At 40.1% G+C, this 15,425-nt stretch overlaps 1 protein-coding gene across 1 annotated transcript; it reads left to right on the forward strand.

Annotated features, from left to right (window-relative positions):
* Positions 1-4,013: 4,013 nt before the first annotated feature.
* Positions 4,014-14,861, forward strand: sypl1 (synaptophysin-like 1). Its single transcript, XM_058626239.1, has 5 exons — positions 4,014-4,949; positions 11,190-11,308; positions 11,608-11,812; positions 11,913-12,104; positions 12,679-14,861. Exons 1-5 carry the CDS (start codon positions 4,878-4,880, stop codon positions 12,808-12,810), a joined length of 720 nt encoding a protein of 239 aa, XP_058482222.1. The 5' UTR covers positions 4,014-4,877; the 3' UTR covers positions 12,811-14,861.
* Positions 14,862-15,425: the final 564 nt, after the last annotated feature.

Below are 15,425 nucleotides of genomic sequence, written 5' to 3' on the forward strand. Positions count from 1 at the left end.
CACTGACCTGAAAGAAAAAAGTGTTGCTCCAAATAAATGGTGGAGGAAACATGTGAATGTTCAGAATGTTGGGGGAAAATGACGATCGCAGTTCAACTGTCGTTCGACGATATTATCGTGCAGCCCTAGTCATTCGTGCATTTCTGCAGTTCTGTAAACGATCCGGTTAAATGATTCTGTAAACGACAGAAATCCCTAAACACGCTCACAGAGGGACCTCAGTGATTGATTCTACTTATACTAAATTTTAAAATGTGTTCATATGCATGTAGGTGTAATTTATCGATGAGATGCTCCGGAATAATAAAGGAGACCTTTTTTTTTTTCTTTTTTTTTTTTTACTTTTTAATCAATTTCTGTCAAAGTCACAATGAAAATACAGTTAAATTGTTCCTAGTTGACGGGGGAGAGTGAAAGTTTTGGATTGTGTTGTCATGATGGCGAATTCTCTTGAAACCTTAATTTGTGTGTGTTTCACTGAAGACTGCATACAGTGCTGTGCAGAAGTCAGATTTTATGTTTTATCAACTACAATGACCATGCAGTGTAATTGTTGCTCATCACTCTATCGAAACAAGTTGGGGAAATGGGGGGTTTGTCCTACTATTTCATGTTGGAAAAACATCTGCTGTGAAAAAACAGGTCTATTACCGCTTGTAGATGAACTCGCTTTTTGATATATACAAGACCAACTTTCAGTCGCATCATTTCAACATACATGCCAACGATCACTGAATTTGACATAAAATCAACAAAGCTGGTGTGGCTTTCCCCGAGACTCTTGCACAGCACTGTACGTCGCTCCTCCTCGGATGAAGTGTGTTAACTGTTGTGTCCTTTTCTTTTTCTTTTTTTAAAGGATTGTGTCGTAATGTTCTTGTTGAATAAGTGAATCTTCCCTTTTTGACTTTACCGGCCTTTTCTTCCCTTAAAAGGACGCAGACGTCGTGGGTTTTCCTCCCTCGCGGCAGTGACAATGACGACGCCGTGTTCCAGCTGCGCTTTTGCGGCAGTCGCTAAATAATCACTGCCTTTAATTTACAAGCAAAGCAGAAAACACATTTAAACAGATGTGACTGTGGGAGTGTGGCCGTGCGCGGTGACGGCACAGGATCCACGCTGCAGGTGTAAACGGAGTTCAGTCGCACTGCCGCGTTTGTCTTCTTTTTCTCTTGCAGAACGTGGAGGGACTTAAGCAGAGCGAGGACTTGGTGACATCACAAAAAAAGCAAAAACCTCTTGAGGAGAAAACAATCATGGCTGGGCTGCGCTTTGGCAAACTAAAGAGGCAGTAGGTAATGCAACACATTTGGTTTTTAATCCGTCAGATTTTGTACAACAATCCCAATCACTATCACTATAATTTTGGGTTGAGGACAAAACGAGACGTCTGAGGACGTCATCATTTCCAGGTTTGGTAAATGCAGATCTGACATTTTCACGGACCAAAACTAAGTAGTAGGATTAGTGGAGAAAATAATCGACCGATTGATCGATTATGAAAACTGTCCAGATCCCCTAAGCAATGAATGTCAATATCGGTGATCCCGATATTTAGCGTCCAAATTGGAAACCCCTTTGTTCGTGGATGCCTCTGCCGCCTCCACTAGAGATGACCTTAGCATAAACACATAAACATTCACATTTATGTAGGCGTTGCACCTGCCCCTCGACGTCACCCAACGCGAATTGTGATACAATTCCTATTCGTAAAGCTCATCATATTTGCCTTAATTGTCATTTTCACAAAAATCTACGTTCGGAGTTTTGTTGGCGAACAAAACACAAGTTTCTCATCTCAGAATTTCACCACAAGGCTGTTTTTGTCGCGCGTCTTTATCGTGAATCGTATAATCGCAGTGTCTTTTTACACTTGGCCATATTGTGGTTTTGATTATTTGGTCAGCCTTACCCTCTGTCGCCTCACTCCACGCTTTGCTGCGTCCATTTTTAGTGACGGTGACTTTGTTCCTTTCCCTCCTCACCCATGTTGGCTTTGTGTGATTTTTAATTATTTTTGATGACAAATGTGACGACACTGACTCAGACTGACCTGCTCTAACTCAAACCAAGCGGGTGAACGCCTCCGGTTTTATATTTTCCTTTTCTGTTTCTCTCTCATTTCCAGTAAACGCAGTTGTCCTCTTTTTTTCTTTTTAAAAAAAATTGTTTTTGTTTTCCAAACGGTGGCGGGGGTGCTTGATTTTACAGTTTTGATACTTTCTCAGTTCTTACCTCAGAGGTTTTTCATATTGTATGACAAACGGAGAAAACGAAAAATGATGCCAGAAAAATATCCTTATTTTACACAAACCAGTGCGGCATTTACTGCCTTCTCACTTGTACATAAAGCAACTCGTCGGACTGAAAGTAGAGGGTCAAGGGCGGGGAAGACCACCACACCAGATACTACTACTACTACTATTATTATTATTATGATTATTATTATTATTATTATTATCATTGTCTAAATTACCATTTTTGTACCAACAGAAAATATCCAAATCTGCTCGACTGAATTGGCAGTGTGACTGTTTTTGTGATTGTAAAGCTTCTGTGTGTGTGTGTATGTGTGTGTGAGAGAGAGAGTGAATGAATGCATGCATGCATTATGGATGAAAGTGTTAGTGCATACTCCCCCCCCCGCCCGTTATTGTTGTTCTTTCACTTGTATGTATATGTCGGTTATCCCCCAAATTCTCTCCCAACAACAACTGATATTTGAACTAACAAAACTTGCTATAGTTGTCGACGATACACTGATTAAAGAGACACCCTCTCAGTTTAAAAGTGTTGTATTTTTTATTTAAATGATGGAAATATTGTGTCTCTATTTGACCAGGTAAACGTCCAGTACTCATTTAAAAAAAAAAAAAAAAACATGTATCCAAAAATTAAATACCCGTAACACTTACGTCTGTGGAAGTGTGATTTCTTTAAAAGTTTCCTGTTAAGACGTTACAGGGTGAGTATGAACTTCTAATTGTACACTTGTTTGCACACTGTGTCTCTATCCAGGAAACTCTTAAAACCTAAAAAAGAAGTAGAAATGCTAGAAATGTTTCTTATGTTTTTCTGCTTCTTAAATGGGAATATTTTCTAGTTTCTATGCTTTTTCAGCTTTTTAAATGCTATCCACCACTTTTCTCATATTATGAATATAGCTCGTAAAGAGAGTTATTTTAAAGAGTTATTTTAACGTATTGCCTGGTACATATTATTGTTCCCTTTTTCTGCTTCTTAAATGGGAATATTTTCCAGTTTCTTTGATTTTTCAGCTTCTTACATGTGAATGTTTTCTTGTTTTTTAGTTGTAAGAGTTTCTATAATAAATAATTAGCTAAAACATTAAAGGTCCAGTTTGTAAGAATTAGTGACACCTGCTGGTGAGGCTGCAGACTATGACAAAGTGGGGACTCATTCGCTCACCGCCTCCTTTTCCATGCACATCAGGGAACCATGGTGGCCTGAACGGTGGCAGCACAAGATGACGGTAAAACAAGGTCCTTGCAAAAGATCAGCACAAAAATATATCTGATTTTAAAGCAATGGAAACCAAAATGAATCTTATTTTACAGCAATTACATACATATAGGAAAAAACCTAATGGTTTTATAAAATGAATTTCTGTTGATAAGTTTTCCTCACTGCTACACACACTACCTTTTTAAAGGACTAAAAATAATAATTATAGCAACCTAAAATATATCTTAATTGGTAGGTTGTACTGTTTAAATCTTAAACTCACCACTTAATATAAAGTTAGGAGTTCACAAAATACTTTTATTTTTGAAATTATGTGAAATATCATCATAATATTCTTGTTTTAAAGTCTTTTTCCTTTTCTTTTCTTTTTTAACTTGACAAACCAAACCAGAGTTTCTGCCCCTTTAACCTCTGCTCTGTCAAATGAGCATGAATCAAATGAGCAAGAGACAGTTTTTTTTTTTTTAGTCTGTTGAACAAAGGAAAGCAGTTAAACTTCGGCTCATGGCTGCATCCGTTTGGCCTTTGAGGTGAACCTGAAATCTTTCTTTTCCTTGTCTGGCTGAAAGAATCTTGAGAATCCGTGGTTTACGCGGCGGATCGAGAGTCATGAGACTGTGGCGTGAACAACAGCAGCAGCAGCAGAAACGGGGAGAGAGGAGGAGGAGGAGGAAGGCGGCGGCGCACACAGGAAACTGCAAACTCAGCGAGGAGGAGGCAGAGCTGCTTCTTTTTTCTAACGGATGGATCCAATGAAAAGTCAGCAGGGCACTTCCGTTGCCAGTTTGCTGTCTAAAAGTTGGTTTAACCGTAAATGCTACATCATCATTTGCACGGATGTTACTTTTTTAAGCGCTTTATTTATTTCCTTATTAAGCTTATTGAAAAAGAAAGAAAAAAAAAGAATCCATAATTCTTCCCTTGCAGCTTCACGTACATGACGCCCGCTCCGCTCACGCGTAATTTGGCACATTTTACGCGCTTTATTTCCTGCGTAATTGCGCACAAGGAACTCGAGCCTTCTCTCAAGAAGCTACACTGCAAAAAAAACAAAACTCCTAACCTCTTAACCTCCTTTTCCATTTGCTGCTAAAACTGTACTTAAGTAAGTAGGTAAAGTAAGCGGTAAGTAGTTTAATCTGCCTTTAGTGTTGAGATTTGAGTCACTCAGCACATTTGTTTGTGTTGTAATCCGACTTTAAAAATCTCAGTGTGGTCATTTCTTGCAGCGTTAGCAGCAGTTTAGACCCACGTCACTCTACCAGACAACTCCCCCCCCCTCCTCCCCCTGCTCCTTCTCTTTCCTCCTTGCTGGAGCAACCATACATCCACAGTTTGGGAAGAACTGGATTAGGGTGTTTTTTGTTCTTGCGTGGATCAGACGCACAGCCATGATGACCGGATTCAGACTCAACTTGTCGCCGCTGAAGGAGCCGCTGGGCTTCGTCAAACTGGTGGAGTGGGTACGTTATTGAAATATACGTGTGTGTTTGTGTGTGTGTCATACCCAGAGGACAGGGAGGTTCAGTCCTTTCCTTGGTCCTTTTGGATTTTCTCTTTATCACCACTGAGGAACATTGGAAAAGAGGCGTTTTTCTTTCATAAAATGAGTTAAAAATATAGATACTTATGAGCATAACTTCATCTCACATTCACATAAAGTTCTCTACTACAGTTACAGCCTAACAGATCTTACACAATTAATAAAAATGCACACATTTAGTCTCTATTTAGGGAATAAAACATGCAGGATAAATCCTTTATCCTCACCCTTCAGCCTCAGTATGAATGTTCCATAACTTGTCCTGCAATCATGAACAACATCTATGATTTCAGCTTCTTTTAATGTTAAAAAAACCCCAAATGTTTTATTTGCTCATTTGTAAGTTTTAAGGTTTGTGAAACACTATTAGTTGCATTTGACTGGATTTGTCTTCTTTGGACAGGGGACAGCTCACCTTATGTGACCCGTCAATGAATGAATGAATGAATGATTTGCTTTCTTCCATTTGCCTCCTCAAATTAGATTTAAAAAGATCTTAAACGTGTAAATAAAGTGTTACGGTTTTGGCGTCGGCTCCAGTGAGTCCACTTCTGTGCAGCTGCCCCTCACAGGACACGGTTACAGATTAATGCATCCCTCACCAATTATTCACTCCCGCACTCTTGGCTCTTGACGTTTTATAACTCCTTGCACACATGTTGACACTCATGCACTCGCAGTTTGTGACAGACAGACAGACTCAGAGGTTTCTCTTGTGAAAAGTCCGGCTAATTTATTTCCCTCTCTCTCTCTCTCTCTTCAAAACTGGGTCAGAGGAATCCAGTGTGTGGTAAAAGCAGCTCAGTTACTTTCTCTCAGCTGCTCTATTTTCTTGCAACACACATTCTTGTAGAGCATTCTTTGTGAGACGTAACGCTTTCCCCTAACCCCTCAACCTTCACCCTAACCATCACTACTAAATGCCTGACCTTTGACCTAAACCTTAAACCACGTCTTAACCCATAAGCAGTCTGTTTTAAGGATGTGACGGAACTTTGAGGAGCAGTCAAATTGTCCTCACTTTCCCAAAATGTCCTCTTGTGTTTTATAAGATATTCGGTCCTTACAAATACACAAGGACCAATTCACACTCATTCATTCATTCATTCATTCATTCAGCATAAACAAAGCGTTATCCCTAACTTTAACCATAACCGCAGTTCAAATCTCAGCCCTTAACTTAACCAGTTCCTCAGCAATGAGCTTCTGCCTCATTAGGACCAGGTTTTAGTCTCGGTGAGGACGACCAGGTCAGTGCTCCCTTAAGAGGTAACAAATGCAAGCGCACACACACACACACACACACACACAGAGCCTTGTTCTGAGTCAGATGACTTATGGTGCGATCTGACTGTGTGTGTGTTCTTGTCTGGCTGTCAGTGTGAGGACCAAAACAATCTTATAAACCTAAGGGAGTGAGGACATTTGGGGCTGGTCCTCACGTTCTGTCGCACCTTAAAGGAAGTTTTTGAGGGTTACGGTTTGGGTTTTGAGGAATTTAGTTACAATGGTTAAAGGGGAATTCCGGCACTTTGCGACCTGGGCTCTGTGTTTATAGTAAATGTGGGTGTGTGGGTGTGAATAGTACTGACAAAAAGTGTCATATTTGGTCCAGTAGTTAACAATATGCAAGGGCGTAGGTTTGCATATGGACGGCGGGGACCAATATTTGGAGAAAGCCAGATTGTACCGATCAATTTTAGAGATGGGGCAATGTGTGCAACGTGTGCACGAATTCTGCGAGAGGAGAGGGAGAGGATTTTACGAGCGTCGATGAATGCATCACATCCGATTAGAAACATAGCCCCGAGTAACAGAGGAGACGAGAGAGAGAGATGTGCTGTTCAGAGTGTGTCCCCGCCAGTCTTGTAACCAAACCTACACCCTTGGTAATGTTGCCAGACTCTTACAATAACAATCCAAGCCATTTTTTGGCAAAAACAAGCCCTTTTTTTATGGCGATAACTCAGCGACTGCTGCCCGAGGCGATAGAAGTACTGAACAAGTCTTTTTAATGAACTGATTCTAATGATTCATTACATTGAAAAACAACTGCTTTACCAGTCACTAGTTTGTGTGAAGTCATGGCAGTTTCACGCAGCCGTGCTGTGATGACTCCGTCCACGTTGAGGAGGTAATAAAGTAATGGAAAACCAACCAAACTGTGTAGAGTTGAGCCATGCCGAGGCAAGTCTAGTCATGCCGGGACCATGTAGTGGAAAAGCAGCACATGAGTGTCCATAACCCCTAATTTAACAAGAAATCTCTCCCTCGCTTTTAACACTGGGGTCATCACCCACACAGCAGCACTAATGACCACATTCGTCATTATTAAATCGCTCCACAAGTTTTGATTCATTTGCATAAGGGGCCTGATGAACAATAGCTGCACCACTTTGCTAATTACAAAAACAGGCATAAATACAGAGGATTTAAAAGAAAAACATTTAATTTCATCGTGCGCATAATAATTCATAATCAAATCTGTACAAAGGCCTAATTGTACATTGCATACGTACTGTTCCTTCAGGTGAGTTAACAATATTAATGATGTCATTTCAATAATGCAGCTCAGTTGGTATTAATATTTAATGAACAGGTTTGTAGTTTTACCTTATATTACTGTATATGGTTTAAGTCCAGGTTTCAGGAGGAATAAACAATCCATCTGGAGATACAAACATTTAAGATGCAATTACAACATGATAACCAAAGAAGAGGATAAGAATGTCATTTCAAAAACTTCAGATAACAACACAAAAATGTAGCGTTCACGTTTTACATCAGTTTATTCCATTTTAAATGGACATTATAGGTCAGTTAAAATGTGAGGTTGTGTGTGTGGGAGCTTCACTGTTAGGACTTTATAAATGGCGATGCACATGACTGGCTTGGCCCGAACACTCAAAACACCTTAGATATGATCTAGAATGTACTGTAATAAACAGGAAGTAGGGCTTGGAAAAAAACAAATGCTGCAACTGATAATTATATTATATTATATTGAATATTATTGTTTATTTCCCTTTTTTCTTCACTTGTGACAATGTCGCTGTCAAAACGGGGAGAGTCGGATCTGCAAGGATTGTGGAGGAGACTAAAATGAGCGCACATTCCACTGGTTTTTGGAGGTTTGGTCAGACTGACCTGGACTCAGTGCCCTTAGTGTAAGAAGTGACGTCAAGGCTGCTGATAAGTCTGATTCTATGCAAGGATTTTAGATTGGTTGCAGATATTTATTTTTCTTGAAACAGCCGAGGTCAGATGACAGGAGGACTTTCCCTCCTCGGAAGTAGGGCTGCAACTAACTAGCGTTACTTTCATAATGGATTATTCTGTCGATTTTTTTTTTCTGTCCGAAAACGATGATCACTTTCTCAAACCCGTTCTAGAATGTCCGAAATAATTAAGTTTTAACGATTTCTTTGTTACGTGGAGCAAAGAAACTGGAAAATATTCACATTTAAGAAGCTGAAAAATCAGATAGCTTGTTTTAATGATTGAAAAAACAACAACCCTAAACTGATTAACCGATTATCAAAATAGATGTCGCAGCCTGAACTGGAAGCAAACACTCTGTTCAGTAACACTTTCTCTCCTCCTTGTTGCATCTCAACTGTATCTTCATTCAAACCATCAGCAAACAGGGTTCACAGGGTTATCCCACCCACCCCTGTACTGCCAGCATATACACGCAAACGCTCCCTCAGTCAGGTCTGATAGTTTTGCTTGACACAGCCCATTTTCAGATAACATAACCAAACATATATTATGTTAAATTAATTTATTTAGCTTTAACCTTTGCCTATTCCAAGTACTTGCAAAGTCAGGACTCTGTCTCACAGCTAGATTGTGAGAGAGACTGCATTTGATTTAATTTGCCAGTGTCAGGAATGTTTGGTACGCAGACGTTTAGATATGTCTGCGATTCCTGAGATAAAGGCCTGAGCAGTGGAAGCCTCCGCGAGTCACTGCATCTGGAGTGGACTGAAAACCCCTCGTCTGACAGTGAGTGTAAAAAACGTTATTATCTCAATGTGGACGTGGTGCGTTTCGGTGCCGGGCCGGCCGTTACAGTGACCTTCCTAGCAGGAATGTGACAGAAGTAGGTTATTGTGGTGTGTGTGTGTGTGTGTGTGTGTGTGTATGTGTGTGTGTGTGTGTGTGTGTAGCCAGAACGACAGGAAGTGGTTGCAACTAGTGACATCTGGGGAGATGCCTCAAGGTGTGTGGGGGCGTACAGTGTACTGTAATGTGTGCACATGTGGAGCCAAGGCGACGTGTAAAGCTGCCTCTGTTGCGTGTTTTTTGAAGTCGGTTTGTGCATTTTTCTGCTGACAAAAACAGAAATTTCTCAGGTCTTTTTGGTTCACTGTGTTGTGGTTTGAACAGAGGAGTTGCTCTCTGTAACTCGTTTGACCGGACGGGCGATTTATCGCTTTTTTATTATTGATTTTACAATAAAATATGTACAATGCAGCTGACCTTATCCAATCACGTTGAGATGTAGAACCAGGCTAAACACTGCGATTGAGTCTACATGAATTAATGGGGGATATTTAATTGTAAAAAAAAACAACTGAACAATTGGTCAATTTGCAAAAGATACAAGGCTGCAATTTAGTCACTCTATCTTCAAGTTAAGTAACTATTATACTGAATTGTACCGTAAAAACAAACCACTAATAAATTACAACTAATTACTGAAAATATGATATCTGTTTAACACAGTCGGATTTTGGTTTTAGCTCTAATTGTGTATTCTTCACAGAGAATTGATAATTGATCAAATATGGATGGGGTTGTTTGTGGCAATTAGCAAGCTAAAGAGCCACACATTTCCCTGAAGACATGGTAAACGGCTAAAAGGCGAGTGGATGCTGAGTGAAGTAACTTTGTGTCTGATCGATGGGCAACAGAAAAAACAAAAAGTCAGCTTTTCGGAGGGTTTTAACGAGAACCTCGTCCAACTGTGTGAAATACAGCTGTTCAAAAGTCGTGTTTTTTGAGGTTAAGAGACCGTATCCGTGTGTGTGTGTGTGTGTGAAAAAAAGAGAGATTTCCATGGCATATCATCTTTACCGGTAAGATGATATCAGTGAGAGTCCGGGCCGGGAGCCAGACACCAGCTGAATTATTATGATTATATGATCGGCGTTTCTTGGATGGCAGTTCGAGGGCTCAGCCTCGTCATAGTCACCCTGACGAAAGGAATTTAGTGCGTGTTGGGAGTATTAGTGTCACACGGTCTACACGCTGAATCAGATGCTTTTCCTGCCGCAGCGGAGAAAGAATTCCGAGAGGTGAATGGCGACGTTAGTGAAGCCATGCGGGACAGCAGTCCAGAGAACACTCATCCAAACACGTTAGATGATTTATGTTGAATGTGTTGTTTTATATTTGTATTGCTGTAGTGCTTATCAGTGGATATTAGTATTACAACTTGTGGATTAAAGGTCCTGTGTGTAACATTAGGAGGGTTTTCATACTCCCAAAATAAGCCTTTTTATGTATTTTAGGGAAGGACCTTGCTTAACAGAGGCTGCCATTTTGTGTGTTATAGCAACAGAAGAGGACAAAACAGCCAGAGCATGTGTTTTGCATTCTGAAGTGGAAGATTATTATGCAAAAAAACAACAACATCCCTTCTGGTATCCAAAGGCCACCATAGTTTCTTGACATAGAGGTGAGCTGAAGAGAAGAGACCTCTGTTTGTCGGAATCTGCAGTCTCACCCCCAATGTTCATTAGTGATAGTACCTGGTCCCTGGTGGGGTTTTTATTTAGTACCTGGTCTTGCGAGGTTCCAAGCAAGCTGAGCCGAAATGTGACATCAACAGACTGCCGGCCACTGATTGGTCAGAGAGTGTCGTCACTGGAAGAGTCACGAGCACGACGTCCGACACAAGAATCAAACTGAACAATGCTGAACTGTAGATCCTGAAACTCTCCAACTCTCCAAATCTCCAATACTGGACAAAATCCAATAAAATCCATATGATATAAATGCTTTATAAACACAGACACAATAAAATGGTATTGAGCGTTCCTGTTCTGGTTTTTACTTACAAAAAGATGTTATTCAGTGTGTTTTTTCTGTTGAACAAAGCTTCTTAATGTTCCCTCGTCTCTCTCTCATGTTCTCTCCCGTGTCCAAACAGCTCACGGCCATATTCGCTTTCGGAAGCTGTGGCGGTTTCTCCGGGAGGAACATTTTATCGATCTTCTGCGGCGACGGCAAGAATGAAACTCTTAATGCCGAGTTCCACTATCCATTTAGGTGAGAATCTCAACACTTTCCGTTCTTATTTTGTTACGTGTCGCAGTGTACAGCGTGTCAGAAATGAAGAGAGGAAGAAGGAGGGTTGAATAATTACTGAAACTGCGATGAAGAAGGATGAGGCTGAGGAGATGGAGAGATGAAAAGGACTGTGATAAAGCACTTTGAACTGCGGACAGAAACATTTTTTCCAGCCTGTTGGGAATCATTATCAGAAGAAGCTTCCAAGACTCTGAAATCACGAGGGTTTCATTGAATAATTAACCATTCTAACTGCCTCCATCTTGTATTGTGGCCAGGTTAAGCCAAGTGCCACTCATTGAGGGAAACACCACTATTTGTAACCAGTCCGTCATGACGACACACATCGTTGGAGACTCCACCTCGGCAGCTGAGTTCTTTGTGGGCATCGCTGTCGTCTGCTTCCTGTACAGCATGGTGGCTCTGCTGGTTTATTTAGGCTACATGCACGTCTACAAGGACTCTGACTTTGGACCTATTTTTGTGAGTCTTGATCTTATTTTCCAGCAAAAAAAAAAAAAAACAACGAAAAAACTAAACGGTGTCTATGTGGAAAGCTGAGCTCCGTGTGGTTGTTTTGCAGGACTTTGTGCTCACGGCCGTCCTGGTCTTCCTGTGGCTGGTGTGTTCATCCGCCTGGGCGAAGGGTCTGCAGAACGTGAAAGACGCCACAAACACCGACGGCCTCAGCGCCGCGCTGCCGCAGTGCAAGGGCGGCAACGTCACCTGTGAGGTCACGGAGTTCGCCAACATGCGAACCCTCAACATCTCAGTGGTGAGACGGAAGGAAACCTCTTTCATGAGTAAAGGGAAAGTCCGCTGATTTCACGCATGTTAGCTGTGACTCTTGAGTGAGCTGTGTGATAAACTGATTTAAAAAAAAATGACATAAGAATCATACATAATTTACACAATTGACATCACATGCTGACGCAGATGACCTAAAACTAGCAGTCAAGACCATTAACTCCTCAGGAACTGACATTATAAGTCAAGTGTGAAGTCTGTGGGCTAATTTTCCCATAGATTTCCATTCAAACGGACATCTTTAGTGGCTCCCTGATGGTTATTATTATATATATTAATAAAGATTACATTCTTTTGGCCCTAACTGGCAAACGGGAAGGTTAAGTGCACTTTTCTATGTACAATATATGATTGAAAAACATTTGAATGACAAATATAATATAAGGACCCCTGATTGTGGCATTGGACCGACACTTTTTTATGCAACACAAGACAAACAGGACACGGCACTGATAAATGGGGCTTTGATTGACATCCTCCTTTTAATAAATTGTGTTCTGTAGTGTTCTTAAACTCATGTTTTGTTCTCTGTGTTCCTCCAGGTGTTTGGCTACCTCAACATGTTTGTGTGGGCTGGAAACGCCTGGTTTGTTTACAAGGAGACTCGCTGGCACTCCCAAAAGTTCTCCTCCCCATCTGGACCGGGAAGGCAGCAGGTCCCTGCACCCATTTAACACATAGCACACATAGGATAATACACACACAAAAAAACACATACACAATTACATACAAATACCACACACGCACACTCCTAAAACATAATGAAGACAGACAAAATGAAGGATAAATTGTTCAATGAGCAGTTGAAAAACTTATTTGAACGTTATCAGCACAGCAGCTGCTCTACCGGTCAGACACGGAGATAATGTGGTGTTTGTGTGACCCAAAATAACTATATTTCATATAATTCCTTGCACATTCATTACATACTAGAGGATTACATTTTTAAAAATATCATAATTCTGAGAAAAGTGTCACAATTCTGACTTGAATCCCAGAATTCTGACTTTTGTTCAAGAGATTTCCACTGAAATTAGCATGCTGACAAGCTAATTGTCGCTTAGTAATTCTACTTAAATTCTACTCTTCTACTAAAAATGTGACCACAACTGCAGCATGAATGAATGAATGACTGACTGAATGAATGAAGCAGTAAGATGAAAAAAATACTGAGCACTGTCTCAAATTGTAAAACGTAATGTTTGCTAAAAGGCTTTCATAGCTAACTGCTATGCTAACGGCCAAAAGATGACAGCACTCGTTATTATTGTTGTTTGCGACAGAAATGACGCCAGACTTTGGTGAAAAATGAAGGAGACGAGTTCACCTTTGTCTTGTGTTACTCCCACTAACGCCAAACGCAGTCAATAAAAACCCACGTTTAATTATTAGCACTTATCAACATTAGCTTTTACAACTTCAACATCATTTGACCCGGCAGTGATGATGTAAATTCACAAATAAAACTAATTTGCAACCATTGAAGTTGAAGCTGAACTTGTTCCTACTAGCAATTTTTTATGAAGCCCCTCAATGTCCTCACATGTGCCTTTTTTTTTTTTTTACCACATAATAATAATAATACAGCAACACTAATGCAATTTTGTGTGAAATCCTTTCACATGTGTCTTTTTACAACTATTCCAAGATGGTGCCTTATGCTTTGTTCAGCGATCAATGCACAGACTGTGACCAAATGTCACAAGCTTTTCAGCTGCATTGTGACTTTTAAATACCGTCTGTCACATTCATTATACGTTATACACATACTCATTATTTTACTTTAAAGTCACGTTTTTACCCATGCACATTGGAGCAAAATATATGTTGTTGAAATTTCTTCCGCAACCAGGTTTTTTTCAGGTTAATACAGAGGCTGATACTCATAACTGCAAGTCTATTCTTTTTTAGAATATTTTACATTTCCTACATGTGAAAGATAGTTAAATTAATATTCTTTGCACCTGATATATGAAGCACACGTGACTCACTCGAATACTTGTTTTCCGTCATTTGCTCTCTGACATCGAGTACATTTGCTACAGTGGTGATGATCAGACGTGGAAATGACGACGCGTGACAACTTTAGGATTATTCATTTATCGAATGAGTGTAGAGATGACGTCAATGAGTAGATCTTGAAGACTTGAACTTGAAGACACTATCATTATGCTATATAATTAGTTTTTCTGGTGTCGTTTGAAGCACTGTGATGGTGTGAAGCCACAACAAAGGCGTGATTGGCGGTGATTAATTCAGCCTTTGTCTACCAAAGTACCAGTGAAACAATACATTCTTGCTTGATTGTATCCTTTTTTTTATATTATTATGTTTAATATTGTTGTAACTTTTGAATTATGAATTTAAACAGACACTTTTCTGCCAATGCAACATTTTCTTTTTCATTTCTCTAGGCTACCAAAGTTTGAGCTGGTGTTATTCTGTTTTATTTTTCATATTCAATTATGTAGAATGTTACTATGATTCGTTGTATGTTGGGTGGTGTTAACTTTGGCTGAAAGACAAACATAAATGAAACAACAATAGTGTGTGTGGTGTACTGGTTATGCCGCTGCACTCCTGGAATCATTTCCCAGCTAAAAATGTGTATTTGTCAATGATTCCTATGCATGTACCTGCCAAACCTGTCTTATTTGAGAGAGACATCAGTACATACACTCTGTGACATTGTTTTTTCAATAAAAGTGAACTGTTTTTCCATTCATCTCCTTTGTGAACATGTTGTCCACATGCAAATCTGTGTGTGGCTGCACAAGAGCTTCATGGGATTTCTTAAAATCCCATGAAGTTTACTGATCTGGTTGAATACCAAACCGCACAGATATTATATAAAGTGAGTAACAGAGGCTGTTGTTTGTGAAGGAGGGAGGTTATGAAATGACAAAAAGATTTCCTGGATTTTTCTTTGACTTTCTGATTTGTCCTGTGACTCCAGTGATCACTCTGTGTGGAACAAATAGAACATTGTGGTTGAGTCATCCTCTCTCGCTGTGTGTGTGTGTGTGTGTGTGTGTGTGTCTGTGTGTGTGTGTGTGTGTGTAAGAGAAGAGAGAGAGCGAGGACAAAAAAAATGATAAATATGGGTGTCTGTATGTCAAAGACGGAGGCCCTGGTTTTAAGCACAGGTTATAAATTGAGGTGTGTTTGTGACTTATGTGCATCTGTGTGTTTTTGACCTGCATTCATCACTACAAGCTAAACATATCTTATCATTTCTTTGCTGTCACTTCCTCTGAATCTCCTCCTCCTCCCTTCTGTGGTTTTCTCC

The sequence above is a fragment of the Solea solea genome, chromosome 3, assembly GCF_958295425.1.
Source record: "Solea solea chromosome 3, fSolSol10.1, whole genome shotgun sequence".
Taxonomy (NCBI): Eukaryota; Metazoa; Chordata; class Actinopteri; order Pleuronectiformes; family Soleidae; genus Solea; species Solea solea.